At 43.4% G+C, this 26433-nt stretch overlaps 1 protein-coding gene across 1 annotated transcript in view; it reads right to left on the bottom strand.

The window, feature by feature from the left end:
- LOC115479495 (protein HIRA) overlaps positions 1–26433 on the bottom strand; it is a 58791-nt gene that overhangs the window by 11301 nt on the left and 21057 nt on the right. The window contains exons 10-21 of the mRNA XM_030217424.1: positions 25522–25635; positions 21279–21349; positions 19077–19182; positions 18312–18527; positions 17238–17323; positions 14831–15022; positions 14277–14447; positions 12142–12346; positions 11547–11651; positions 10800–10948; positions 3285–3446; positions 3138–3196 (exon numbers count right to left, since the gene is read on the bottom strand). Of these exons, the coding sequence (XP_030073284.1) occupies positions 3138–3196; positions 3285–3446; positions 10800–10948; positions 11547–11651; positions 12142–12346; positions 14277–14447; positions 14831–15022; positions 17238–17323; positions 18312–18527; positions 19077–19182; positions 21279–21349; positions 25522–25635 (1636 nt within the window). The remainder of the gene's footprint in view (positions 1–3137; positions 3197–3284; positions 3447–10799; positions 10949–11546; positions 11652–12141; positions 12347–14276; positions 14448–14830; positions 15023–17237; positions 17324–18311; positions 18528–19076; positions 19183–21278; positions 21350–25521; positions 25636–26433) is intronic.

Genomic DNA, 26433 nt, shown 5'->3' with positions numbered 1-26433 from the left:
CTTTAAAATTGATCCATTTGCGGATACCCGATCTCGTTTTTGTATCAGGGTAGCTTCTTGGGACTTGTGCTGAGCCTGGCTACATTATGAGCAAACCTCCGGCATCTCAGTCGTGAAATGGTGAGTGCTGCTCAGTGCGGCAGCTGACGAGGGGCCATTTGAGACACGTGTCACCGGCTCTGGGGCGCTCGTCGGGGTCCGATTCTGCCTCTTCAAATGTGGAGTTGCGGCGATCTGCCCCAAAAACTGCCTTTTTTAAAGAGCTGGCTAAGTGTTTGGAGGAGATCCGTGCCGAGATCATGGCCTTCAAGCATGCCATAGTTACACCATTCCTTAAAAAAAACCTTCATTGGACCCTTCCTGTCCTTCCAACTATTGTCCCATCTCCCTCCTCCCTTTCCTATCTATTTGAACCTGCTGTTCACCACTGTTGTCTTAACTTTCTTTCATCTCAAGTTATTCTTGATACACTTCAATCTGGCTTTCACCCTCTTCATTCAACTGAAACAGCTCTTGCTAAAGTCTCCAATGACCTGTTCCTGGCCAGATCCCAAGGTCTCTATCCTCATCCTTCTCAATCTATCTGCTGCTTTTGACACTGTTGATCACCACTACTCCTTGATACGCTGTCCTCACTTAGATTTCAGGGCTCTGTTCTTTTGTGGTTTTCTTCTTATCTCTCCCATTGCAATTTTAATATATGCTCTGGTGGATCCTCCTCCACTTCTATCCCACTATCAATTGGTGTACCTCAGGGCTCTGTCTTGGGATCTCTTCTTTTCTCCATCTATACTTCTTCCCTTGGTGCTCTAATCTTATCCCATGGTTTTTAGTATCACCTTTATGCTGACCTCCAGATGTACCTCTCCACACCAGAATTTTCGCAGGAATCCAGGCCCAAGTATCAGCCATCTGAAAGTAAACATGACCAAGACTGAGGTTCTTATCTTTCTCCCTAAACCCACCTCTCCACTTCCCCCATTCTCTATCTCTGTGGATAACACTCTCATCCTCCGTCTCATCAGCCCATAATCTTGGGGTCATCTTTGACTCCTCTCTCTCTTTCTCAGCACATATCCAACAGACTGCTAAAACCTGTCATTTCTTTCTCTATATCAACAAAATTCATCCCTTCCTTTCTGAGCACACTACCAAAACCCTTATCCACACTCTTATCACCTCTCACTTAGACTACTGGAACTTGCTTCTCACAGGTCTCTCACTAAGTCATCTCTCTCCCCTTCAATCTGTTCAAAATTCTGATGCACAACTTATATTCTGTCAGTGTCGCTATGCTCATATTAGCTCTCTTCTCAAGTCACTTCATTGTCTTCCTATCCATTTCCGCATACAGTTCAAACTCCTCTTATTGACTTACAAGCACATTCACTCTGCAGCTCCTCAGTACCTCTACACTCTTCCCCGGGAACACCGTTCACTGGGTAAATCTTACCTATTTGTACTCTTCTCCTCCACTGCCAACACTAGACTCCTGTCCTTTTATCTTGCTGCACCTTATGCCTGGAATAGACTTCCTGTGTCAGTATGTCAAGAACCATCTCTGGCCATCTTCAAATCTAGGCTAACAGCTCACCTTTTTGAGGCTGCTTTTGACTCCTAACCTCTATTCACTTGTTCAGTAACCATATCTGTTTTATCATTCTCCTAAGTAATTCCCTTATCCCTTATTTGTCCTATTTGTCTGTCCTGTTTAAATTTTAAGCTCTGTTGAGCAAGGACTGTCTCTTACATGTTCAATTGTACGGCACTGCGTACATCTAGTAGCACTATAGTACTGATAAGTAGTAGCAGTAGTAGTGCTATCATGTCATGCAGATGGAAAGAAGTTGAAATTGCTCGTTACCCTCAAATGCATAACTATGCTACATGAACAATTCCTAAAGTGTGTTGTTGTTAACTGCAACAAAAGGAAATGGATAAATGAGGATATTATGAAGGACTGGATAAATGCATGTTTTTGTGCTTGCTTGGGTGAGTTTTTCAACAAGAAATTGTTGCTAATATTCAGTTCCATAACAACCCACAAGTTGAACTCAGTTAAGAAAATGTTGAATAATGCTGGAGCCCATATAGCAGTAATCCCTGGTGGACTATCGTGCAAGCTACAGCCTCTTGACATTGCTGTTAACCATGCATTTAAATGTCTCGTAAGGAAAGAATAGGATAAATGGACGCATGAGGGTACACACTCATTTACTCCTTCGGGGAAAAAGAAACCTGCTATCTATGCAGAAGTCTGTCGCTTGATTGATACCACATGCCAGACACTGAAATCACATTCGATTATCAATGGATTTCAAAAAAACAGGTTTACTTGGAGAACAGACTTTGTATGATTCTATTGTGAGGAGGAATACAAATTCAATGACGACAAAGTGGAGGCATTCGCTGCAGAACATTTCAACAACACCAATGTTGATGATACAGACTTTGAAGGTTTTCCTTCTAGTGATGAACAAGATAATGTTTGAAACAATATGAAGTATTGATGCCATAAACTGCTATCTTTTAATAAGAACTGCTTTATGTTGACTATTTGGAAGTTTCTTTGCTATAGAGTTGTTCAATGCCTCCTTATAAGGTATCTTACCAAAAGTACCTATGGGGATTTTGCTAAATGCTTCTTGTAATAAAATCATTTTTTTGCAATCATTTCGGGAGTTGTGTTTTTTTCTTCTATATAAAGAATGCCTCCTCCACAGCATGGCTTGTATAACCCGCACCTTTGTTTAACCCGCAGTGGGTAGCCATGGTAAGTAAAAAACTTGTATAACCTGTGGGTTATATTTGCAAAAAAAACGGTATTCAAATGCTGCAGATGGCATTTAAAAATAATGCTGACTATGGGGTTTAAATATTGAACACAACTGCATAGTCTTCCTGCTTTGACTGTATGTCTGGCAAATACTATATGTGGTATTGTTCTTGATAATGACAATAATATACTAAAAATAGAAGATTGTAGAAAAAAAAGATACAGGAAACGTAAGTGCAATACTGAATATGATCTGCTATATCAACCACTGCAATTATGGCTTAAAACAGTGGGAAATGCTGTTAAACTTCTGTTATCATGAAAGCGAACATCTCTTATCTGAAGACGGTAATTCTCTTACCTGATAAAACAGTCTGCAGAGACTCATCTTTCACCACCACTGACTGCTTCTGGACATCCCTGGGAAATAGTGAAAGGAAGTAATAATATGAAATTGCTACAATGACGAACGATATCGCTGCACATCATTATGTGAGCACATACTCACCAGACAGACAGTGTGGCAGCAGCAGTCAGAGCCATCACAAAGGAGCCTGTACAGTGTAAGGTGGAGATAGGCGAGGGGAGGATGAGCGCTGGAAGCAGGCGACGCCCACAACCTGAGAATACCGACAGGGTGCGTTTCTCACAGGCCACGCATACCACGTCACTGGAAAGGCAAGCAGAGCTCCTTCGTCACAAGAGTGAGGTTACTCAAAAAAAAAAAAAAAAAACTGACTTCGACCCTCTGACTGAAGCTGATAATATACAGATCCTGTCAGGGCTCCTCTCTATCAATTAATTCTTGAAGGAAGAATGCCTCTCACTGACCTACAACTGTGGAACTACCATATCAGGAACACTCAAAGATTATTGGGATGAGGAGAGGAGATTTAAGAAATGAAAATGCTGCTATTTATGGTGAAATTAGGTCTTACCTGATTATTTCCATTATTTCCTATTATTCCAGAACCTGTGGGACAGTTGTGTCCATCAACCAGCATACTTCTCTTGGCATGCAGTCCAGCTCCACAGTATTTATGTAGGAAAGCAGCAAGGATAAACTCAGAATAAAACACAACAACCTTAAACAACTAGCTAACAACACTAACCAGACGAGCAAACACATGTGGACCACTCTCATCTCTGGACAACTTGTAGAGTACAAGACATATGCAGGAAGCACCATACAAGGTAACAGTCGTTAGTTCACCCATTACTTTGCACCAACTAAATATCTCAGAAACCTCAGGCAGGCCTTTGGAATAGTGGAAAGGACTAATGGAAAGAAAATTATCAGGCAAGACCTAATTTATCCTTCCATTACATACTTTCCCACTATTCCAGAACCTGTAGGATGTTTAAAAGCAATCCGTAGAGTGGGTGGGATCCTGGTGCTGCCACCCTGAGGACCGAAGCCCCAAAACTGGCTTCCGAGCATGCTACAACATCCACCCTGTAGTGATTGCCAAAGGTATGCAGCGTCGACCACGTCGCTGCCTTACACATATCCCCTGGAGACAGTAAGGTAATCTTGGCCCAGGATGTCGCTGTACACCTCATAGAATGAGCCCGCAAGGCTTGAGGAGCCTGTTTTCCCACAAGCAAATAAGCTAACATGATAGTCTCCTTCAGTCATCTAGCAATTGTGGGCTTGGAAACCATGAGGCCATGCCTCTGTTTACTAAAAAGCAGTCTGTCTGATTTCTAATACTCATTTGTGACTTCCAGCTATCTACTGAGGATTCTATGCACATCAAGAAGCTCTCTGTGAAAGAATGGAAGTTCCACAGATTGGTATGAGATACCACATTTAGAAGGGAAGGAACCGTGCACAGGGAGACCCCTCCCACCCAAAATCTGAAAATAAGAAAGGGATCCTGACAAGAGAAAGTCCGAAGCTCCGAAACCCTATGTGTTGAAGCAACAGCCAGCAAGACAGCTTTCTTTAGTGTAAGATCTTTCAAGGCGGCCTTCCACAGTGGCTCAAAAGGAGGCTTCTGAACAGCCCAAAGGACTAAATTAAGGTTCCACTCTGGACATGGCATACAAAAGGAATGAACGATTGTGTTTCAGCCTGGTGGACGCTAGTCCCTCCGGATTAAGTCCTGAAGAAGACTCCGAAATGTGGTTCCACATAGAGAAGCAGAGGAATATTTAATTGGTTTTGCTGAGGAGGAGAACAAGAGGAATTATTCGTTCCACTGCTTGTAAGAACAAGTGGTGGAATACGTTGTACGAAGCAACATGGAGATGAGTATTCAGTATCCTGCTATTGTGGGAAGCTGAGCTTTATATGTATACTTCGGGGGGAGTGCCCTCCATTGATTGAAAACATCTACATCAAGGTTTTGTTATCAAAGAACGAACAAGGGGGTTATACATTGGAGCAAGATTGGGATCAGAGACTCATCTAAGGGCGTATGGCCCATGTGGTGGACTTAAAAACTTGATGACCTGGTTGACTTTTGTATAAATGTATATTGATTAGGATTAAGTGTGTTACCACTCCACAAGCAAAAAAACAATTTGTTATGTGATATAGCATGTATGAATAAGGAGTTAAATACTGCTTTAATAAATTTGATACACTTTTGAATTAATCAGAAGTTGGTGAGGTATAATTATTTGGATAATCTGATATTTACCTCCCTTTAAATAGTAGGTCTCCTTGCGGCCTTCCTTTGGTATAATTATTATACTCAATTATACAAAAGGAAGGCCGCAAGTGGCCCGCTCCCCGCAACAATCGTACGATAAGCTGAGTGAGCTGCAAGAGACATCTTCTGTAGTTGGCCCCTGAAACAGGCCAAAGCAGCAACCTGAAGTTTTAGAGAACCCAACATCAATCCTTTCTGAAGACCTGCCTGAAGAAACACAAGAATGTGTGCGATCTGAGCAGAGAAAAGAGAAAATCCATGCTCAGAACACCAGCTCTCGAATGTCCACACCCTCGCATACACCATAGATATAGTGTTTCTGAACCTGAAGCAAGGTAGCAATCAGAATAACCTTTTTCAACCGAGCCCTTTCAATGGCCAAGCCATCAGACCAAAGAGAACAGATTCTCCATGAACACTGGACCTTGTTTCAGTAGGCCATGTACCTGCAGAAGATAGAGAAGATCCCTGATCAGCAGTCGAATCAGGTCTATGTACTATGGTCTCCACAGCCAATCCAGGGCTATGAGAATTATTCGATCCCGGCGCAACGTGATCCTTTTCCATGTGCAGCCTACCATGGGCCAAGGAGGGAAGACATACAGTAGAAGTCTCTCAGGCCAGGGCTGCAGCAGAGTAGCAATCCCAATCGAGCCCGGTTCTCTCTGACGGCTGAAGAACTTGGGCATTTTGTCATTCCTTTTCGTCACCATCAAGTCCACAAGCAGAGAACCCCATTGGTCCACTATCAGCTGAAAACCCTGGTGGGATAATTCCTGTTCTCCCAGGTCCAAGGAGTGCCTGCTGAGAAAGTCTGCCTCCATATCTCAGGACCCAGTGATGTGAGCTGCCGACAAACAGAGAAGATTTTTCTCCACCCAGCTCATGAGGGAGGCCATCTCCACTGCCATCGGGCGGCTGTGTGTCCCGCCTTGTTTGTTGATATAAGCCACCACCATTGCATTGCTGGAGAAAACTCAGACCAGGGCCCCCTTAAGATGGATGACCATAGGCTTTTAGCTTATCCTCCCGGCAATCGTTGTGGCTTGTTTCCTCCAGTTCTTTCATCAAGTTACTGAGATCTTCTCCAAATAGTCACTTGCCACAAAAGGGCAGTTTAACTAGACATGACTGATGCTACATCTGCTGCCTAGTGCTGCAATCAGAGTTGCCGACGTGCCGTGAGAGCCAAAGACATACTGCGGGCCGTAACCCGTAACATGTCAAATAGCATCTGTCAGGTAGGCCAATGCTGTTTTCACCTGGGCATTACAGCACCGATCTTATGTTGAAGACTGCTGATGCCACTTCAGACACACTCTTGCCACTACCGAGCTGCACACTCTCGCATGAAGGCTCAAAAAGGCCCCTTCAAAGGCTTGTTTCAGCGAGCCTTCTAGCTTCCTATCCTGTAGGTCTTATAGGGCAATGCCCCCTTCCACTGGCAAGGTGGTCTTCCTTGTTATGGCGGTGATTAAGGAGTCCACCCTGGGAAGTTGCAATTTACCTTTCTCCTCCGGAACCAAGAGCTAGAGGTGAGTAATGGCTCTTTGCACTCTCAGCCCTGTAATGAGGTCCTGAATGTCTGGATGCATCAGGAAGGCCTTAGAAGGAGCGCTAAGCCCCCTCATGATTGAGGAAGATGGAACTCCTAACACCGAAGAAGAAAGCTAGTCAACTGAAAGCACTGCCAGTACTTAAAAAAATAAGAGTACTGAGCTCCTCTTTATGAAACATCATCAGTACAATCGGATCATCCTCCTCCTCAGCAGGGAGCTCTCCCTCCTCTAATGGCTCCTTCAATGACAGCTGTTCTGAATAGACCAAGGCCACATCAGATATGGAGGGAGAGGCAAAGATAGCCTCATTTGCCCACTTTTGGAGGTCTAAACGAGATCTCTTAAGAGACGGAGAGGCAGTGAAATGAACAACTGAACTACCTTGCAGTAAATCTGACTGTCTCTATTTCAGTAAATAGGCCTGGTGTAAGAGTAATAAAAACTCCAGAGAAAACAAAGATCCTAATGTAGATGAATACTCTGTTGGGCCCTGAAGCTGTAAAATGGCATCTGTGCTCTATGTGTGATCAAAGGCTGCTCTTCACTGCCAGTTGTCCCTGACAAAATGGTGCCCGTTCCTGTGCTCTCCTGCATCAAACTGCACACCGGCCCTTCCAGAGAGTCCGAAGTTACTGGCATATTCAGATGCTGCGTCAAATCCAAAGCCGTGCTGCTGCTGACCATTTCCACTGTATCCTGCATGATTCCTGGCTTGCACACACTGCAATACCCTGATGCTAGCCAGTGGGTCCTACAACGGGAACACCGCTTAACTGCCTCAGCGGAGTCACCATTTACCCTGACTGTCATAAGTGCAGCACATCGTATCCCAAGCGGTGAGTCAGGATCCTTCCCCTGCCCCAAGCAGAACCTGCAGCCCTCCAAGCCGTTCCAAATCAAACTTTAGTCAGAGCTATCACTACCAGCTACTCCCCCCAAGCTCACAGTCTCCACAAGTCTTATCACAGATAAGAAAGGATCAGGACTGATACCTCTGTCCATGCTTTCCAGTAAACCTCTTTCCTAATCCTTTTTTTTTTTTTTTAAAGGATGTTGTGCTGGAAAAGGAGAGTTCCAGAGGAAATAGAGGAGAAGAAAGTTTACAGGGCACCACAGACAGGGATCTGAAGACTTCCAGATATGACTCTGCAGACTCAAGCCACCCAGAAAGCTCAACTGGGGACCAGCTGACCAACTGGGCCAGGAGCATATCACTCAGATCCAGAGGCTGAAAAGTGTGTCCATCCACCTGCCGGAGATAGAAAACACTGAGGAGCTGGACTGGATGCTAAGAGAGATATGTCTCAGCTCAGTTTTCAGTCCTCTATCTCCACCTGCTGGTTGATGGACCCAACTATCCCACAGGTTCTGGAATAGTGGGAAGTTACATAATGGAAAGCTACTTTTAACTAACAGTGGCCTCCTATCGTTTTCATTTGGATATTTATCATTTTACTGTTGATTTATATTATGATGATCTAATTTCATCATTCCTCATTCAGATTTGTACTGGATTCAAAGGAATGGAAGCTTGAAAATTAAGTGAGGAATAAATGTGAAGAAACCACGAAATAGTAGCAGGAGAAACTTTATGTTCTGCACAGTCATACTCAGGGCCGGCTCATCCTATGGATCAGGTGAGGCACTGGCTCAGGGCACCAGTGATAAAGGGTGCCAAAATCACAGTTCGGTCTACCTTCAAACTGCTAGAGGGATAGATACTAGACTGAGATTTTGGCGCCCTTTATCATCAGCTCCCTGAGCCAGTGCCTCACCTGGTCCAGCAGGAGGGGGGTGGCTGAGTGGGAGAGACAATGGATCACAGGTGGTGGTGGGGGGAGTGGAGGGAGAGCTACCAAACTGTGTGTGTAGGGGGGAGACCAATGAAAATGTTGGCTCAGGGCACCACAGTCCCTTGAGCCAACCCTGGTCATATTCAGAGGCCAGATGGCAGTAAACTCAAACCTTAAGTGGTAGAGTAGCCTAACAGTTACAGCACCAGGAAAGCTGGTTCAAATCTCACTGTTGCTCTTTTTGATCTTCCACAAGTCACTTAACCCTTCATTGCAGGGGCGTAGCTACGGGTGGGCCTGGGTGGGCCCAGGCCCACCCGATCTCGGCTCAGGCCCACCCAGTTTTACAGCAGCTGAGCAGCCACAGCCTTAGTTTCTGCCCAATCTGCTGTCGGCCCGCTCAGCCACCTCCCACCTGTTTTTTTCAGCAATCGCACTCACTAGCAGCTCCTCCTCGGCCAGACGCCGGGCCGCATGTAATCTTGCGCGAAAGTCTTGCAGAGTTGCAGCTGGCACCACGCATGGTGCCACGCACACCGCCGTCTCCGACCCCCCCAGCCTCGCCGGGGCCCACAGTGTGCAGTTGCGCACAGCACGATGGCGCCACGTCACACACAGCGCCGCATGGGAAAGGTCGCGGTCGCGTCACAGTCGCGGCTCCAAGTCCACCCTGTGCCCTGTCCTGCCAACTGGGTCTATGCACAGTCACAGCAGCAGAACTTCCCCGCTGCCCCACACAGCTACGGGAGCCAGGTAATAAATACATATGTATTTTAAAATATTTTTTAACGTGCCATGTTTTAATTGAATTAAGTTTTTGTCTGAAAATACTTGCTGGTGGTGGTGGTGGGCTTCTGGGTGGGGTAAGCACTCCACTGCCTAAGGCAAAAAAGGTATATTTAATGATTAAAATATACCTTTTTTTGGCCCTAGGTAGTGAAGAGCCCACCTCCACCCAGAAGCCCACCACCAGCGAGCATTTTGATTACTCTTGTAACCAAAATGATGGCTCTGGTGGTGGGCTTCTGAGTGCCCACCCATATTAGCTCTGGGCCCACCCAAAAAGTCAGGTCTGGCTACGCCACTGCTTCATTGCCTTGGATTACGAGTCTTTCAGAGGCAGGAAAATGTCTACTGTACCTGAATGTAACTCATCCTGAATTACTACTGAAGAGGTGTGACCTAGATCCAAAATCCATAGCCTTCTCTAGTCTTAAAATGTTCTGTGTTTTCCTTCTAACATCCTGTGAACTTTATGGAATTTCTATTACATCAAATGCAGATGTAAACTGGTGACTTCAGGAAAAATCCCTATGATTCCTTGGCCAGGAAGTAAAATTGTTACTCTCGTGGCATCAAAGACTGATTAATGATTTTGAATTTGTTAATTTTTTATACCCATTTTTGTTACATTGTAATGGGTATGTATTATGCATAATATAATGTGTATTATGTTTATTTACTTATCTGTCTTGAACCCTTGCTAATAAAGCAGGTTGTAATTGCCAGATATCATTTTGTTTATTATTATTAAACTTCATGTTTTGCACATCACAGTGAATGCTGTTTAGTTTTAACTTCATGAATTTGAGTCCTACCCAAAGACATGGGAATCAGAGATATCGGCGTAAAAACGTACGCTGTTCCAAGTAGGGTGTTTTTTTGTAAAACTAATGGGGTTATGTGTTTTAAAATTTAACATTTCCAAGTATTTTGGGAGTCCAATCAGTCTAGCTCAAAGAACACAAATGACAATTGCTATTACCTTATTATTATGTGAAAAAAAAAGTCTAACCCCACCTCTGCCACAGTCTTCCAGCACCCTTGGGCAGGTCAGAGTGCTCCCCTGCATATTATGGAAACCTAACAGTGCTGTTTGCAATACTGGAAAACTGCTGTGCAGCACACAACTTTGCAGTCAGGCAGTCGCTCACCCCACAGGTGAATGCACTAATGCTATCAAGGAGTTTGGATTGAATACTTGACAAAAATAAATGTCCCCTCTTCTTACCTGCTGCCAGCAGCAGTGAGGATTCGGCTCGTGAGCACTGTTTCCCACTCCTTGCCTTCCCGGTTACACTTTAACCTGCTCAGCTTACAGCCTCCCACTGTGGTCACATCATTCTCCACCTCAATATACACAGAGGGATCAGAGCAAATCTACAAAGAAAGGAGGGAATAAGACTCCTACCTTTAAAAGGAGCAAACTAAGAAGGGATCATAAGATGGTGCAGTACCTGGAGACCCCAAAGATAAGGCAAAGGACCAGCAATGAGACTACAGAAGGGAATTATGGACCATCAGCATTGAGTCCAAAGAAAAACCAACACTGCAATAACGAACATGGAGCATCTTTCCAAAAATTCTGTCCCTAGTCAGCAGGTCCAATAAGAAATGGAGGACGACAAGCAGGCTGTTACAAAGGGAGGGCAAGTAGGACAAATCTTCCAGGGCACCACATGCCCCTTCGAGTCAGTCTGTACCTGCAAGCACATGAGTCCAAACAAAAGGAAGGACCAGATGCAATGTTTGCCCTGGGCACTGTTTTGTCCAGTAACTACCCTGGGTAGGGCTCATGGGAAAAGACTTTAAACAAACCCCCAACCCTTTTCTTCCCAAGGTCTGCATTCTGCACCCATACAGCGTCACAATACAGTAGGACCAAGCAGCACATTATGGTGGTATCTACTGCACGGACACATGATCTGGTCTCACCAATGCCCAGTTTCTTTCTGTGCCTAGGCTCCGGCCACCTCACCTGTAGTGCAAAGGACTTCTTCAGCGTAGGAGTCGGGAGCTTGAGTATTACCACCGGTGTAGACAGGTATGCACCATCCTTCTCTGTTGTGGGTGTAACTTGAGACTAAACAGAGAATCCAAAAGCAAAAGCAGAATCGTCAGCCCCTGTAGACCCAACCCTCACCGCAGCGATTTCCCTATATGCTCGTTATCACTATACTAAACAAGCGAGCCTCAATAATACCCTGTCTTTTCTTTGCAATATTGATTTGTTTGGTGATAAAACGGTTATTATAAAGAGAAAACTATGTGATGTCATAAGTGGATTATAATCAATCAGAATTACATGCAGGGAATAAAAATCTTCCTCCGGTTTGATGGACTTTTAATTCCTCAGCCCACATGGTGCTCTGGATTTTTATAAAGAATAGAAGTGGGAAGTAAAGGGCCTGAAGAGAAACATTTCAAAGAGCCGGTCATTCATTGTACAGCGAGGCTACACACAGAAAAAGCCAGGAAGAGCTAAGTGTTACTTATTGAAAAGCCTCAAAGTAAGTACAGTTCATCATTGTCAGTGTGCAAGATAGAGAATGCAAAGGCCGCAGGAGGCAAACCTGAACAGTTATGGTGACCGGAACAAGCCTGGTGTCCTTCCGCGGACGGCCTTTCTTCTTCTTCTCCACAGGTTCTCCCTCCACATCCAGTTTGCGCTTGGACAGAGACAGTGACTTGACAGCTGGAGTTTTCTCCTCACTGTCACTGCTACTCTCCAGGACATCTTTAGCTTTAGCCTCTTTTGCTGAGTTTTGATCTTTCAACCTGTATCAGAGAGATAGCAGAGCACCCACTGCATTACTTGGGGGTTTTCAGAGCCAGGGAGTCACAATGCAAGTACGTTAGTGAGACTGAGATCATACTCCACATATCCTGTCTTATGAGTCACGTTCACTACTGTCATGGTGTACAGAAAGCTAATATATACAGTGTATTCACCAATGCATGGAATTTATCAAGAAAGCAGTTTACCAACATAATAATAATAATAACTTTGCCAACTCTGCCATGGGAGTAATCAATCACATATTGACCCACTGTGTTGAAAAAATGCACAGTTTTTCTGTATTAAAATGTTTAGCTCTTGATATGGTGACAGAATGTAAATGAGGTGATCGCAGCAAGACACTATTGCCCCCATACACTTCAGTCAATCTATGTGTTTATCCATTATCAGATTGCTTTCACAGTGATTTACTGTTCTACTGGATACCACACAGAAGCCTCTGCCTCTCATTGGTATTATTTGTACTGCTGTTTTATATGTGCGTTGAATGGGTATAGTTTTCATTCACTAATAAAGATGTACAAAAGAAAAAAAAAGGAAAGAAAACACATGGATGAAATACTTAAGTAGATTGGAATATATTTTTTAAATCTTTTTTTTGTGTATCAATAACATTTTTATTAATATAGAAGACATCCTATATAATAAAAAGCACCTCCAACGTTCTGAAGCTGACTCCGTGGCACTAAACCTTGAAGCGTTCGTGCTCTCTGAATTGGCGTCAGTACTTCTTGGTACGTCAAGTGCAAAAGCTGACCAACCAGAGGTGGGAGGGCGGGCTCAAAAGCTGACCAACCAGAGGTGGGAGGGTGGACACAAAAGCTGACCAACCAGAGGTGGGAGGGCGGGCGCAAAGCGGCGAATGGATCGATCGTTTAACGGACCTGCACACGCTGAGCTGTGCACTGCAGCGGAGGTTGGCCGGTTGGCAGAGGGCAAGAGAGTTGGCTGGTATCGTTAGGGGCAGGGGAGAAAGGAGCATCGCTGGGTGGCTGGAGGGGGAGCAGGGGAGAGAGGAGCATCGCTGGGTGGCTGGAAGGGGGGGCAGGGGAGACAGGAGATTCACTGGGTGGCTGGAAGGGGGTCAAGGGAAATTGAGAACCGCTGGGTGGCTGGAGGGGGGGCAGAGGACAAAGGACAATTGCTGGGTGGATGGAGGGGAGGCAGGAGAGAAAGGAGAATCATTGGGTGGCTGGAAGGGGGGCAGGGGACAGAGCAGACACGCTCGCACACAGCAGTCTCACTCTCTCTCTGTCACACACACACACTCGCACATTCACTCGCTCTCTCTCACACACACTCTCTCTCAAACATACACACTCTGACAAAAACCTTGCTAGCGCCCGTTTAATTTGTGCCAGAAACGGGCCTGATTTACTAGTCAATAATAACTCAACATGCAACAGACTGGAATCCCAGCAATCAATCAATTACAGAAACAATACCAATAACCAGTCGCCTATACAAGTACTCCAACTCCACCCAACCCATGATCAACCCCTACCCTCACCATCTCCTGATATTTTTAAAATCTTAAAAGTTTTCAGAGTGAAAAAAAAAAGTTTTCAGAGTGGTTTTTTTTTTTCAATGATTGGTTGGAAGGGCAGTAATGAACACTGATTGATTCTATAAAGAAAGGAGTTGAAGAAAATTCACCCATGTAGTAGCATTTATTTAACGTGAAACAAAAAAGAATTGTCTGTTCAGTTGTTTATGAAGAAGATGAAAAGATAAGTTGGGCAGTTTGTGCAGAAGATACAAAATTAAAGAGTTAGAAAAAAAAAAAAACCCAAAACTTATGCAACAATTGATATTTTGAGAGACTCATTCCACCATTTTAGAAACTAGAATCCTCAAACCCAGGACACTTCCAATCTTTTCTGCAAGTAGTCAGGAAACGTCTCTCACCTGTCCACAGTAATCTGACTTATATGGGCAACGCCGGTAGTTCCTGAGGTGGCTTTGGATCGCTCTGTGAAGCGGGAATCAAGTGCTTTCATTGGCTCAATCTTGGCTGATGGTGCTAAAACAGCAGATGAAGCAGTAGAGGGTGCAGTAGTTGGTGTAGCATTCACACTGCTGTTCAGGCAGAAAAAGAGATGGGAATTAGTACGCCGTGTTCTTCATATCTGCTATAAACCTTTTTACATTTAACACAATCAGTGAAGCACAGCATAGCTGGAACCCCAAACTTTCTACTGCATCAATGAGGAAGATTTTGAGGCCAAAGCCTACATCCCCCAATCTTGGTAATACCACCAGGATCACTGAGGACAACTTTTGAAAAGTGTAAACCACCTGATGCATTCTGGTTTCAGATTGGTACCTCTAGCTAGCCCCTTCCCCCCCCCACCATTTCCAACCCAGCCTCTTTTAAAAATAAGCCCTACAATTTGACCCATCAGAAAGCCGTGCGGGCTTACTAAAAATCCTCTTCACTGTATATTGTCTTATGCACTCACCTGTCTTTGTTGCCCGTCTCATCTGCTGCTTTTATGGCTCCTGATGGCTCTAGGGATGGTTTGGCAGTACTTAATGAATTGGTTGTATTAGATTCCAAAGACAATAGCTGCTGATTGCTCTGAGAAGACAGCATTGAGCCGGCAAGTGATCCGGAGATTGGAATGCTATTGAAAAAAGCTGTGGAAAAGTCCCTGGAAAAAAACAGTGGCGTTAGTAAGTGTATTTTTTAAATCAGTAAAATTCTGCATGACAGGGAGGAAATATAGCAATTAAGGGGTCAGAATGTCATGTTTCATTAGCAGCACTTTACTGTCCAAAAGCTGTGCATTCACTTAAGAAATTCACTATCTACAAGTAACAAAATCCAAAGCTGAGTAGTGTCCTTACACAGCTCTTCCTATAGAGCCCAGAGCACTAATGAACTCATGCCCACTGTCCCAAACCAGTGCCCATGCACATCTGTCCAGCTGTTAAAATCCATGCCATGACTGCACATCTGTTTAACTGCCATGGATCACTGGCATTAAAGCATGAGTAACCAGCTGCAGGCTGGTGGCAAAAATTCACATCTGTTCAGTAGTCATAGGCTGACTAAATGAATTCAGGCACTGCATAAGAGCTCCATCCAACCACAACCTTAGAATTTCTTAGTTTTATAGTACAACATTTTTACTGATGACAAATTAACATAAATACATCCAGAAACTGGGAAAACACAGTGTCAATTGGCAGATCATACATAAGAAATACAAAAGGAGATATGTCGTCATCAAACTTTTAACAATATCCCCCATCTCCCTTCTCCCCAACCCCTTCCCCTATTACCTAAATGCTAATTCCCGATATAAAGCTCAAATAAACAGATGCAATACATGAAAGTTACCTCATTTCACTTAGTAGACAATGAAATGCTTAATTCCTCTCTCACCTACCCCTAACTAAATACCTCCTCCCCAAAGAACTTCCATCAAACTGTCGAAAGAACCGGACAAGGAGTGAGGAACCTGGACTCTTAATAGCTCCTCACCCTAAAATTAACACCATTACTACACCCACCACACCTCCACTCCTACTCCTCCAACCCATCCAGGTTAAGTATCTGTCTGTACTAAGTCCAGTGGGTCAGCTACAGTGACATCTAGTTCAGGATTAAACTACATGTTGGTCCTGTTAAGAATTGAACAAAAGGTTCCCAAATGGACCAAAATTTATTTTTCCTTTTCAGGGTATTGCATGCATTCCTCCAATGTTAGAAGGTGGGTGGTGAGCTCTGTGTCCAGTGCTGCAAAATGCATTTCTTACCTACGACACTAGCTTTATATAACAATAAGCATTCTGCCTGCCGAAATGAACCCCCCTCCCCCACGTGGCCTAAGAGAATATCTTTAGGAGAAAGGTCTATGGTTTTGTGTAGCAGTTGGGCACAGTAACCCATCAGCCTTGGCCTATGTAGGGACAAGTCCATAAAGCATGAAAAAAAGGTGGTTTCTGCAGAGCCACATTTAATACAGATTGCCTCCAAGAGGCATCCTGCATAAATGGCTTGCTTGGGGAAGAAGTACACTCTAGTTATGATCCTATATTGAGTTTCCCTATGCTAAGACCTATGTAGAACTGTAGGGATCACCTGTAAGAATGTTAGAATATCCCCCTGCTGTCCATTTCTGGGCTAGATCTGCATAATTTCTATATGGCATTGCCATAACTATTGCTTTGTATAGGCTAGAGACTGTATTCTGGGAGCTCCCGGAGGACAGGAAAAATTGTTTTAATAGCTGGAACAGCCCCCCTAGAACAACTGAATTGTTTAAGATGGTTAACATAGGCGGAGGCTTACAACTATGCAAATTGGTCCAAACGACTCCCTCCTAAGATGTGTTGCAGTATCTCTATAGTTTTCCTGCAAACGATCTGCTACATAGACCACCCCTTTCCATGCCCAGTGATGAAAAATCCCCTTCTCCATTCCAGGGCCAAAGTCTGAGTTTCCTATGAGGGGTATCATATCCGTACAAAAGGGATTCTGATTTAGTAAAGTAAGCAGATATTGCCATGTAAGTCTCATGGAGTGTAGTAGTGTATGTCACCACCATTGCTTAGGAATATATTTACATGCCACATGAAGTAGGAAATGTGGGTGGTATGGTTGGAATAAGTCCCATTCCATCCCCCATGGTGTGTAATCCTCGGAGCCCATCACCTAATCTGCTAAGTGTCTGAGTAAACACTCCCAGCTATATATTCATAGGTTGAATTTCTTAGAACTAGAAGGGAAAATAACATGTATTTAATTGTTAGATATGGATCTTTTGCCCTTTTAGGTACCGCAAAGCTTTACTAAATGAGGAATGTAAAGTACAGATGAAAATGTCTCAAAACACATCAGCAACAAAATTAAACTGTTACCCTGTGTCCAGCTGAGCAATGCAAAGTGGTGTGATCCTCCTCCGGCCATCAGCAGTTCGTGTCTCAACCTGCTTCTTCAGAAGATTCTGTAACGTGAAAGGCTCCGTTACACTAACAATCAGATCAAATGCATTAACACCCTAATTCTATATATGGTGCTCAAAATTGAGCAATAAATATGGACATGAACTCAATTTGCACACGCAAATTAATTGATAAACGAGCCACTTAGTGTCGATTGGTGCTAACTGGTATTAATTTAAATTTGCACACACATCTTTAGGCGACGGGATCTGCACATAAAATTTACACACAGATCAAAAAAGGGGGCATGATCACGGAAGGGACATAGGCTGATCAGGGCATTCCTGGAATATGTGCTCAGTTTTACTGTATAAGGGAGATCTGCAACTAATTTAGACACGAGAATTTACACTAGATTTTAGTTGGTGTAAATCCTCGTGCCCAATTATCCAGCGCCAAATGTTATTCTAAAAATGGCGCCCGACTCTGAGTGCCGTTTATAGAATAGCACTTAATTTTTATTGGTATCGATTTTTCTGTGCCATATACAGAATTCGGTCCTAAATAACAAAGAAATAGCTTTGTCTCCCTAACTTTAGGAGTTAGCCAGACAAACATGTGGGGTTGAACTTCTCCCCACCCTCCTTCTCAACAGGTAAATTCTGTGCACGCAAAGTGCTGGCGCAAAATTAGGCTGACTGGGAGGCTCACTCAGTGCACATTACTTCAGGCATACAAGTCTGGTTAGCATGAACTCCTGCCCTTGCCTTTATCTGGCTAAATTTATCCAGGTATATTCAGCAGCATTTTGCCCAGATAAATGCCACTCAGTATCCAGATAAAGATACCCAGTTAATTATATTGATCACTGGGCTTTTCAATATGAACCTCAAAACGTCTGCTCAACCGGGTGCTGTCTCTGGGCTCCTAACTGGTTCAACTTTCACCCTAAGCTCCTGCTCGTGAAAAGGTAACTAGCACTCCCAGCCTCCAGGAGGCAGATTCAGTAACACTTCCACTACTTGAAAGAGATGAAGTACTAGGGTATACCTTCCTAATATCCTCCAAGCTCTCCCCATTCACCATGCTAGTCACTTTAGGAGCCACTGAATCCCTCATGGCCACAGCCTTCTCTTCCCTTTCCTGCTGCTGCTTTTGCCGCTGCTGGTACTTGAGCATTTCCGGGTTCTCAATGATGGTGGTGGCGAGCTGAGACTCGGTTGTTATTGCCAGGCTCTTGCCATAAGTGGCCTGGTGGATGTTATTCTACAAGAAATACATTTTAAAAGTGTTACAAAACAGACAACACTCTTGTGGGGAGAGCAAATTTCAAAAGCCATTTAATTGGATAAATACCATCTGAAGTATAGACAAAGTCTGATTTTAAAGTCTGCTGGGTTAGATTAAGGAGTAGGACTGAGTTCCCCGATATCGGTATAGATAAAAGGGGGGTTTCCTTTGGTGTGGAGGGGAGGGGACATAATGTACTAGACAGAATAAATATTTTATAATACTTAGTATGTTTTGGAGCTAAGATAAATGGTTAGTTAAATGTGGAAGTTCCTCAGTTAAATGGTATAGGCTTAATCCTACATTGGAGGGGAAGGGGGGGTATAATGTTTTTAAAAAATTTTTGATGACGGATTGTAAGAATTCAATTTTACTAAGGACGTTTTCATATTTGAGCCTCTGTATAATTAGACAGTGGAATGTGTTTCATTTGACTTGTCATCAATAAAAATGTTGAAAGATTAAAGTCTGCTGGGTTAGGCTGCATATCCTGCTAGATGCACTAAGTACTGAATTCAGGGTTACCTTCTCCTCTTCACTAAGGGGGTCGCCAAGCTCATCCTGAGAGAAATCCAAATAAGCCACTGATCCATCCATGGAACATACCAGAATACCTAATCCATTTAAAGTCCTGTGAATGAGCAAAAGGCATATTAAAGGCCTTCCTAAACCAATTTAAAATGAACTACTAAAGATTTGATATTTTAAAAGAAAATAACAAATTGTTTAATGATACTACGAGCTGCATTCTTGATGGGCGTTCCTGGCACTGAGCTCTGCAGAACCCCTTAACATTTCGCACAGCTGATTTACCACAGACAGACAGGTTGTGAGGAACCAGTACAAGAAGCCTCTAGCAGTATAGCAAAGGAGTAGCCTAATGGTTAGTGCAGTGGGCTGAGAACCAAGGAAACTGGATTTGATTCCCACTGTAGCTCACTGTGACCCTGGGCAAGTTACCTAACTCACCATTGCTCCACGTACAAAAATTTAGAATGCGAGTCCACTACAGACAGAGAAAGGTGGCATAGCAAGAATCTAACAAACATTCTCCCATTCAGTAATTGCATTTTTATACAGATTAGCATGAAAGAAATAGGATTCTGGTCCAATCTGCTTTCTTGCTTTAGTAGAAATGTTATTCTCTGAACAAAAGAAACTGTCACATGAAAACTATCCCCGTGCAGAGGCATAGCCAGACTCAGTATTTTGGATGGGCCTAGAGGTAAATTGAATGGGCCCTTCCATGCGCACTTGCCCCCCCCCCCCCCCCACACACACACACCACAAATATCTTCCCGGAGATATAAGAACATAAGAGGGGCTTTTTTTCCATCTACCCCACATTTTCACCTTCTCTGTGGCATTCCGGAATCTGCGCTCCTGTCCCTGAACTCCGTCCTTCCCCGATGTCAGTACAGGTGTCCTCGGTGCCTCCACGATTCATTCTTGTTGCTTGCGTCTCTCCCGCAGGCTTCCATCTGCTGTGTCCCGCCCTCGCTGACATCATTGCCCGTTTCCTGTCTGACAGAACGCAGCAGATGGAAGCCTGCGGGAGAGGCGCAAACTGCAAGAATGAATCGCTGCATGTGCCAAAGAAACCTGTACTGACACCGGGGAGGGAAGGGGTGCAGAGACCGGAGCGCAGATGCTGGGATGCAATGGAGGAAAGGAGGGAAGACAGCAATGTGGCACTGCAGCTGGGTGGGCCTGAGCCAAGAATGGGTGGGCCTGTGCCCACCCAGGCCCACCCGTAGCTACGCCACTGTCCCTGTGACTATAGGTACAGCATGGGCCAACCCATCCTGGTGACCAGCGAAAGTAGTAAAATGACTAAGCAGGAGTAGACTGGAGGGGTTTTAAATTAAAACATACTAGGGAAGTGCACAGGTGGCCTACTGGATAAAATAATGAACTGAACTGCGAACAGGAGACTTGAGTGCAAATCCCACACCTCTTCTTCTAAAACCTAAAGTTATGCTCTTATAGGTGTCCCTTAGCTTGCAAATTCCTTGGGGCATGGATTTACTGTACCGCTGTGAATTTTGGTTGTAAAGTTACCACATAAATGTCACAATATAGTAGTAGTTTCAAAGACAAGTCAATTGTTGCTCCTGTATGACGTAAGCAATCAAGAATGAGTTGTAAATTCTCATCAGGGCACACCTGTTATGTAGCAGTCATCAAGAATGATTTTTTTTCTAATAATGGCACTATTAAATTAGTGGTACAGTCTAATCATTAGTGTAGTGGTGTAGCCACAAGACGGCCTGAGCCCCCCCCCCCCTCCCCACTTAGGGCTCAAGCTTCCTCCAAAACTGCGGCACTGGTTGAATGGCTGGCGGAGGTGTGCCAGCCGGAAAGGTCTGCTGCCCAAGCCCCCACCAATGCTGCCTGAGCAACAAGGAAGTCAGTGGCATGCTTCATCTGCCAACACTGGAACTTCCATGCATTCTCATGCATGGAAGTTCCAGTGTTGGCAGATGAAGCATGCTGCTGACTTCCTTGCTCCTCAGGCAGCATAGGCGAGGGCTCTGACAGCAGACCTCTTTGGTTGGCAGGGCTTAGGCATCCTCGCTAGCAAAGGTATACTTTTTGCCACCAGGGGAGAGGGAGGAGGAAGAAGAGCTGAGAGGAAATCTGTGGTCCCCTCAGTCTACCCCTAGACCACACCCCTGTATCAGTGTCTTCCCTTTAATATTTATGCTTCTAGAAAAGTCCTCTTACCATGAGATGTCCATGATGGATTTGTCAAATAGTTCATGGATAACAACAAGGGGCCTTTTTAAGCATGTCAGCTGAAAAGAAAATTTATGAAAACAATTAAATGGTCAAAGTACTCAGTACCTACATGTTCCTGCCTTCCAGAAACCAGCTGCAAGGGAAAATCAACCCCCTCCAGTACGGAGAAAGTTATCATTTGAATAATCCCAATCATACAGTGATATGAAAAAGTATTTACCCCTTCCTGATTTCCCCTGTTATTGCATATATGCCACGCTGAATAGTTTCTGATATTTAAACAAAATGTATTATATGTTTACTTTGGTTCCCTTTGTCTAATATTACAATTTTTTAATTACTACTTTATTTAAGGAACAAAATTATCCAACACCCTTAGCCCCATGTGAAAATGTAACTGCCCCCTTTATTACTCAACCAATTGACCAATGTTTATAGTGGTCTGTTCTTACATGGCCCCCTCTGACAACCTAGTATCAGTGAGGGCTGTAATTATGTGGAAATTATTTCTTTGATACTACTTACCATAAGAAATATACAATTTGGAAATATGGGGCGAATAGGGTTTTCTACCTCCTTACACCCACCCCAGATACAATGGACCAGCCATTCCCAAAATATGGGGTGACAGAAAAGACAGAAGCTATTCTCCTTCCAAAGGGATAGTCTTTATTCCAATATAGATAACAAAGGCAATAAAGCAATTAGGCAAAGGCAAGGTAATTAGACACAATAATTAGGCTAGTGATCAGGAAGAGTAATTAGTTACAGTAATCAGAGTAATTAGTTACAGTAATCAGACAAAGCAATTATACCATAACAAATAGCAGTATTTGTTACGGGAGGAAGAGATATCACTGTGGTAAAGACACACTCACTGTTGATGATCTCTGCCTCTGTCTAATACAGCACAGCAGTGCCTTATATACTACTACTATAGTGGATTGAGCATCATCCCCCTCCCATCCAGTCTACAACTTGCAATTTCAGCTAATTTCTGTGTCACTTCAGCTAATTTCAGTCTTACGTTGTTGTTTACATAAAATGGAACACACTATCTGAATGTTATGGAACACGGAACAATGTTTATGGAACTCAGCATTTCCAAGGTTCTTTTACAGAGAATTGTAGACGCTATTACGTTACAGGAATTTCCCTAGCACCTAGGTCTTATTATTGTTAATCTCAACACATCTTCAAGTTCAAACTGTCTATACAGAGTTAGCGGTCCTTGTGGTGCACAAACAGTAGCACCAGTTCTGTTAGCTCTGCCAGGGAGGGGGAAGAGATCGCTCCTTGTAGAGTCAGCATGACCTTGTATTCACAGCATTTACAGCTCTAAGCAAAAAACACACAGAGAAAATGCAGCTTTCAGGCAGTTTAAGATTTAAGCACTTAGCTTATGCAGTTCATGGGTCATAACTGGCCTTTCAGTGGTTAGAAAAGTGCAAATCAATTCACCGATCAGCTAAATCTAATCATCGTTTTTTAGTTCACTTAATTTTATTGAATTTGCAAAGATAAGAATATAACAAATCAATACTGAAACGTATTAACAGTGAAGACCAATTGGGACGTTTACAAAAAACTAAAATATGCTATTGATGTACTAAGAATAAATTTTTACAAAAATAAAAATATTTATTTATTTATTTATTTGATACTTATATCCCACATTTTCCCACTCATGCAGGCACAATGTGGCTTACAGAGTATTAAATAAGAGTACAAACTTAACAGCTTAGGCAAACATTAAGAAGTAAGTAGGAGGGAAGAAACTAACAAAGTGAACTAGGTAGGGTAAGGGACAAGGGATGCTTTAATCAACATGGTAACTTGAGGGATAAGTCTTAGCAAAGAGGAATGTCTTTAACAACTTCTTAAAAAGGGCATGGTCCACTTGAGTTTTAAGGTGACGAGGTAACGTGTTCCAGTGTTTGGGACTCCAATAACGGAAAGACGAGGCGAAGATTTTCTTATACTTGACTCCCTTACAATTCGGAAAATGAAGGTGGAGATAGGACCGAGCAGCAGGGTTGGCATTTCTAGGCGGAAGGTCGATCAAGGGGAGCATGTATTCCGGGGCAGCCCCATAGATGATTTTATGTGTTAGGGAGCAGATCTTAAAAGCAATTCGCTCCTGTACTGGCAGCCAATGAAGTTTAAAACGCAGGGGGTCGGCGTGTGCAAAACGCCTTTCATTTAGGATGAGCCTCGCCGCAGTGTTCTGAGCCGTTTGGAAAGTTTTCAATAAGGAGGCCTGGCAACCCACATAAATACCACTACAATAATCCAGGTGGGATAGGACAAGCCAATGGACAAGGGTACGAAACAAGTCTCTGGGAAGGAGGTATCTGATGCGCCGAAGCCTCCACATGGCCTGGAACATTTTTTTGGAGACCAAGTGTACATGATCAACCAGCTGGAGATGTGAATCAAAATATCAAAATATAGAGCTTGGAAATTATATCAAACACACAGAACGTCAATATTAGGATAAGGAGTCTGTGAGAGACCACACTCTTTTAATTATATGTCTATGAGTGAATTCTGATTATCAATTAAATTTGAACACTATCAGGCTTGATTGCAGCCAGCCCTGTTGAGTTTAAACCTCACTATATACTGAACCTTACCATGAGAGTGAAGTAGTCATCACAAAGTTTCTATAAGAACCCTATACCACAATCAAAGGAAATTCCAGAAGAGATGAGAAAAGGTTTTTGAACTATATCGGTCTGGAAAGGCTTATAAAGCTATTTGTAAAGCTCTCGAGCTCCACCGAATCACAGTGAAAGCCATTATCTCCAAATGAAGAAAACTTGGAACAGTGGTGAATCTTCCCAGGAGTGGCAATCCTGCTAAAATTACTCCAAGGGCACAGCAACAACTGATCCGGAAAGCCACAAAATATCCCAGAAGAACATCCAAAAAACTGCAGGCCTCTCTAGCCTCAGTTAAGGTCAATGCTCAGGACCCCAGAATAAGAAAGTGACTGGGCAAAATGGGATTCATGGGAGAGTAGCAAAGCAGAAACTGCTGCTATCCAAGAGTAATATTAATGCTTGTATCACATTTGCAGAAGCACACGTGAATGATCTCCAAGCCTTTTGGGATAATGTCTATGGACAGATGAGCCAAAAGTGAACTCTGGGAAACCTAGGTCCCATCATGTCTGGCATAAAGCAAATACAGCACATTACAGAAAGAACATTTTACCAACAGTCAAACATGGTGGGTGTGGTGTAGTGTGATGGTGTGGAGATGCTTTGCTGCCTCAGGACTATGGATTTTGCACTGATAATTTTTAAGGAGAATGTCTGGTCATCTGTCCGTGAGCTGTAGCTGAAGTGTAAATGGATTATGCAGCAATACAATGATCCAAAACGCAACATTAAGTCTACTACTGAACAGATAAGGAGAAACAAAAATGACAGTTTTGGATTGGCCTAGTCAAAGTCCTGATTTGAGTCCAATTGAGATGCTGTGGCAGGACCTGAAATGAGCAGTTCATAAACAAAAATCTAGGAACGTGTCTGAATTAAAGCAGCTCTGCAAAGAAGAGTGGCCTAAGATTCCTCAACAGTGATGTGAAAGACCAATCTCATACTATAGGAAGTGTTTGGTTGTAATTATTACTGCTAAAGGTGGTGCAACCAGTTATTAAGTGCAGGGGGGGAAGTTACTTTTTCACATGGGTGGTAGATAACTTTGTTCCTTAAATAAATGGCATAATAATTTTTAAAACATATGTGTTTGCTCAGGTTCCCTTTGTCTAATATTACATTTTGTTTAAAGATCAGAAACCAATCAGTGTGCTTTATATATAATAATAGAGGAAATGGGGGGGGGGGGGGGGCTTTTTCAAAATCACTGTATACTACTGAGTGGATGATTCTGCACAGTTTGCCGATTTTTCCTGCAAAGCAAATTTGTAATTTTAGGAAGATCTGTTGTATTGCTACTGCAGGAGTTCTCAGGATCCTCAGCACTCTTTGCTCTATGCACAGGAGGTAGTTGTCCAAGGTTGCGTGACCTAACCTTACATTTAGAACAGTTTTGCATTTAGATTTCCTAACTTAATTCAATGAACTTTCCCAAGCAGCCTAGAGGCAAAAAATCATGCTTCCAGTGAATTTAAATAATTCATAATCATCGCATTCAAGCCTGTGCTTGCAGAATGTGAAAGACCTGGTCCACCAGCCCAAGGAGAGGGAAGTCAGCTCACCCATACAGACAGGGAGCGATCCTTGCTTCCCACAGCACAACAGCAATAGGGGCCACTGGACTTTGGGGCGCTCCCATTCTTTTGCTTCTTTTTGAAGATTTTTGGATTGAATTTCTAAAAAGAAATATTAAAAATATATTTATGAGTAGGAAAAAAAAAATGCTGTCACAAGGCTTTTAAATCTTGCTGTAGAAAAAGACCATTTCAAAAGAAACCAACACGAGGGATTTGGCCAGCTCATCTTAAAACCTCAAGTGCTTTAGCGCAATGAATGAAAAACTCTTCCAGACTGGGGGTAAGGGGGTGGGGAAGGGGTGCATGTAGTTTGTAAGTTTGCTAGCGATTATATATAATGCTGTGCAGTGCACCATTCTTGCATTCCGATTTGTGTTGAAATACTGAAAACTAAGATACATGCTACCCCCCCCCCCCCATCGAAAAAAAATACTTTTCTAGGTTTCTGTGCACACAAGCAGTCCATCATGTTTCCAAACACATTTTAGAGCTATACCACTGATATCATTCCTGGAATAACACATGCACTTCATATACAACTGTTGGACAGTGCAATACTTCCTGCACATCCTTTCAGTGTCACTCACTGAGCATATGCAGACCTTTGACCTGAGGGGGGAGAAGTGGAACAAAGAGTAAGGAAGTTATTTTGTCAGTGGGGAGATGAAGACCAGCATTAGTGTATCCACCCCCCCCCCCCCCCATACTACACATATGGTGCCAGGTATTCTGAATTGCATTGGTATGCACAGCTGGCTAGCACAGCATTTTCCCTTTCCTTTCCAAGTTAGTTTCACTGTAATAAACCCTAAAGTATAGATGCATTTATAACCACATCTCTCTGTTCCAGAGCATAGCAAAATTTGTTACAGAAATCCCCTATGCTGGACTCCATTA

This window comes from Microcaecilia unicolor, chromosome 11 (genome assembly GCF_901765095.1).
Source record: "Microcaecilia unicolor chromosome 11, aMicUni1.1, whole genome shotgun sequence".
Lineage (NCBI taxonomy): Eukaryota > Metazoa > Chordata > Amphibia > Gymnophiona > Siphonopidae > Microcaecilia > Microcaecilia unicolor.
The sequence above is the reverse complement of the archived record's forward strand: the minus strand, read 5'-3'. Positions and strand labels throughout refer to the sequence as shown.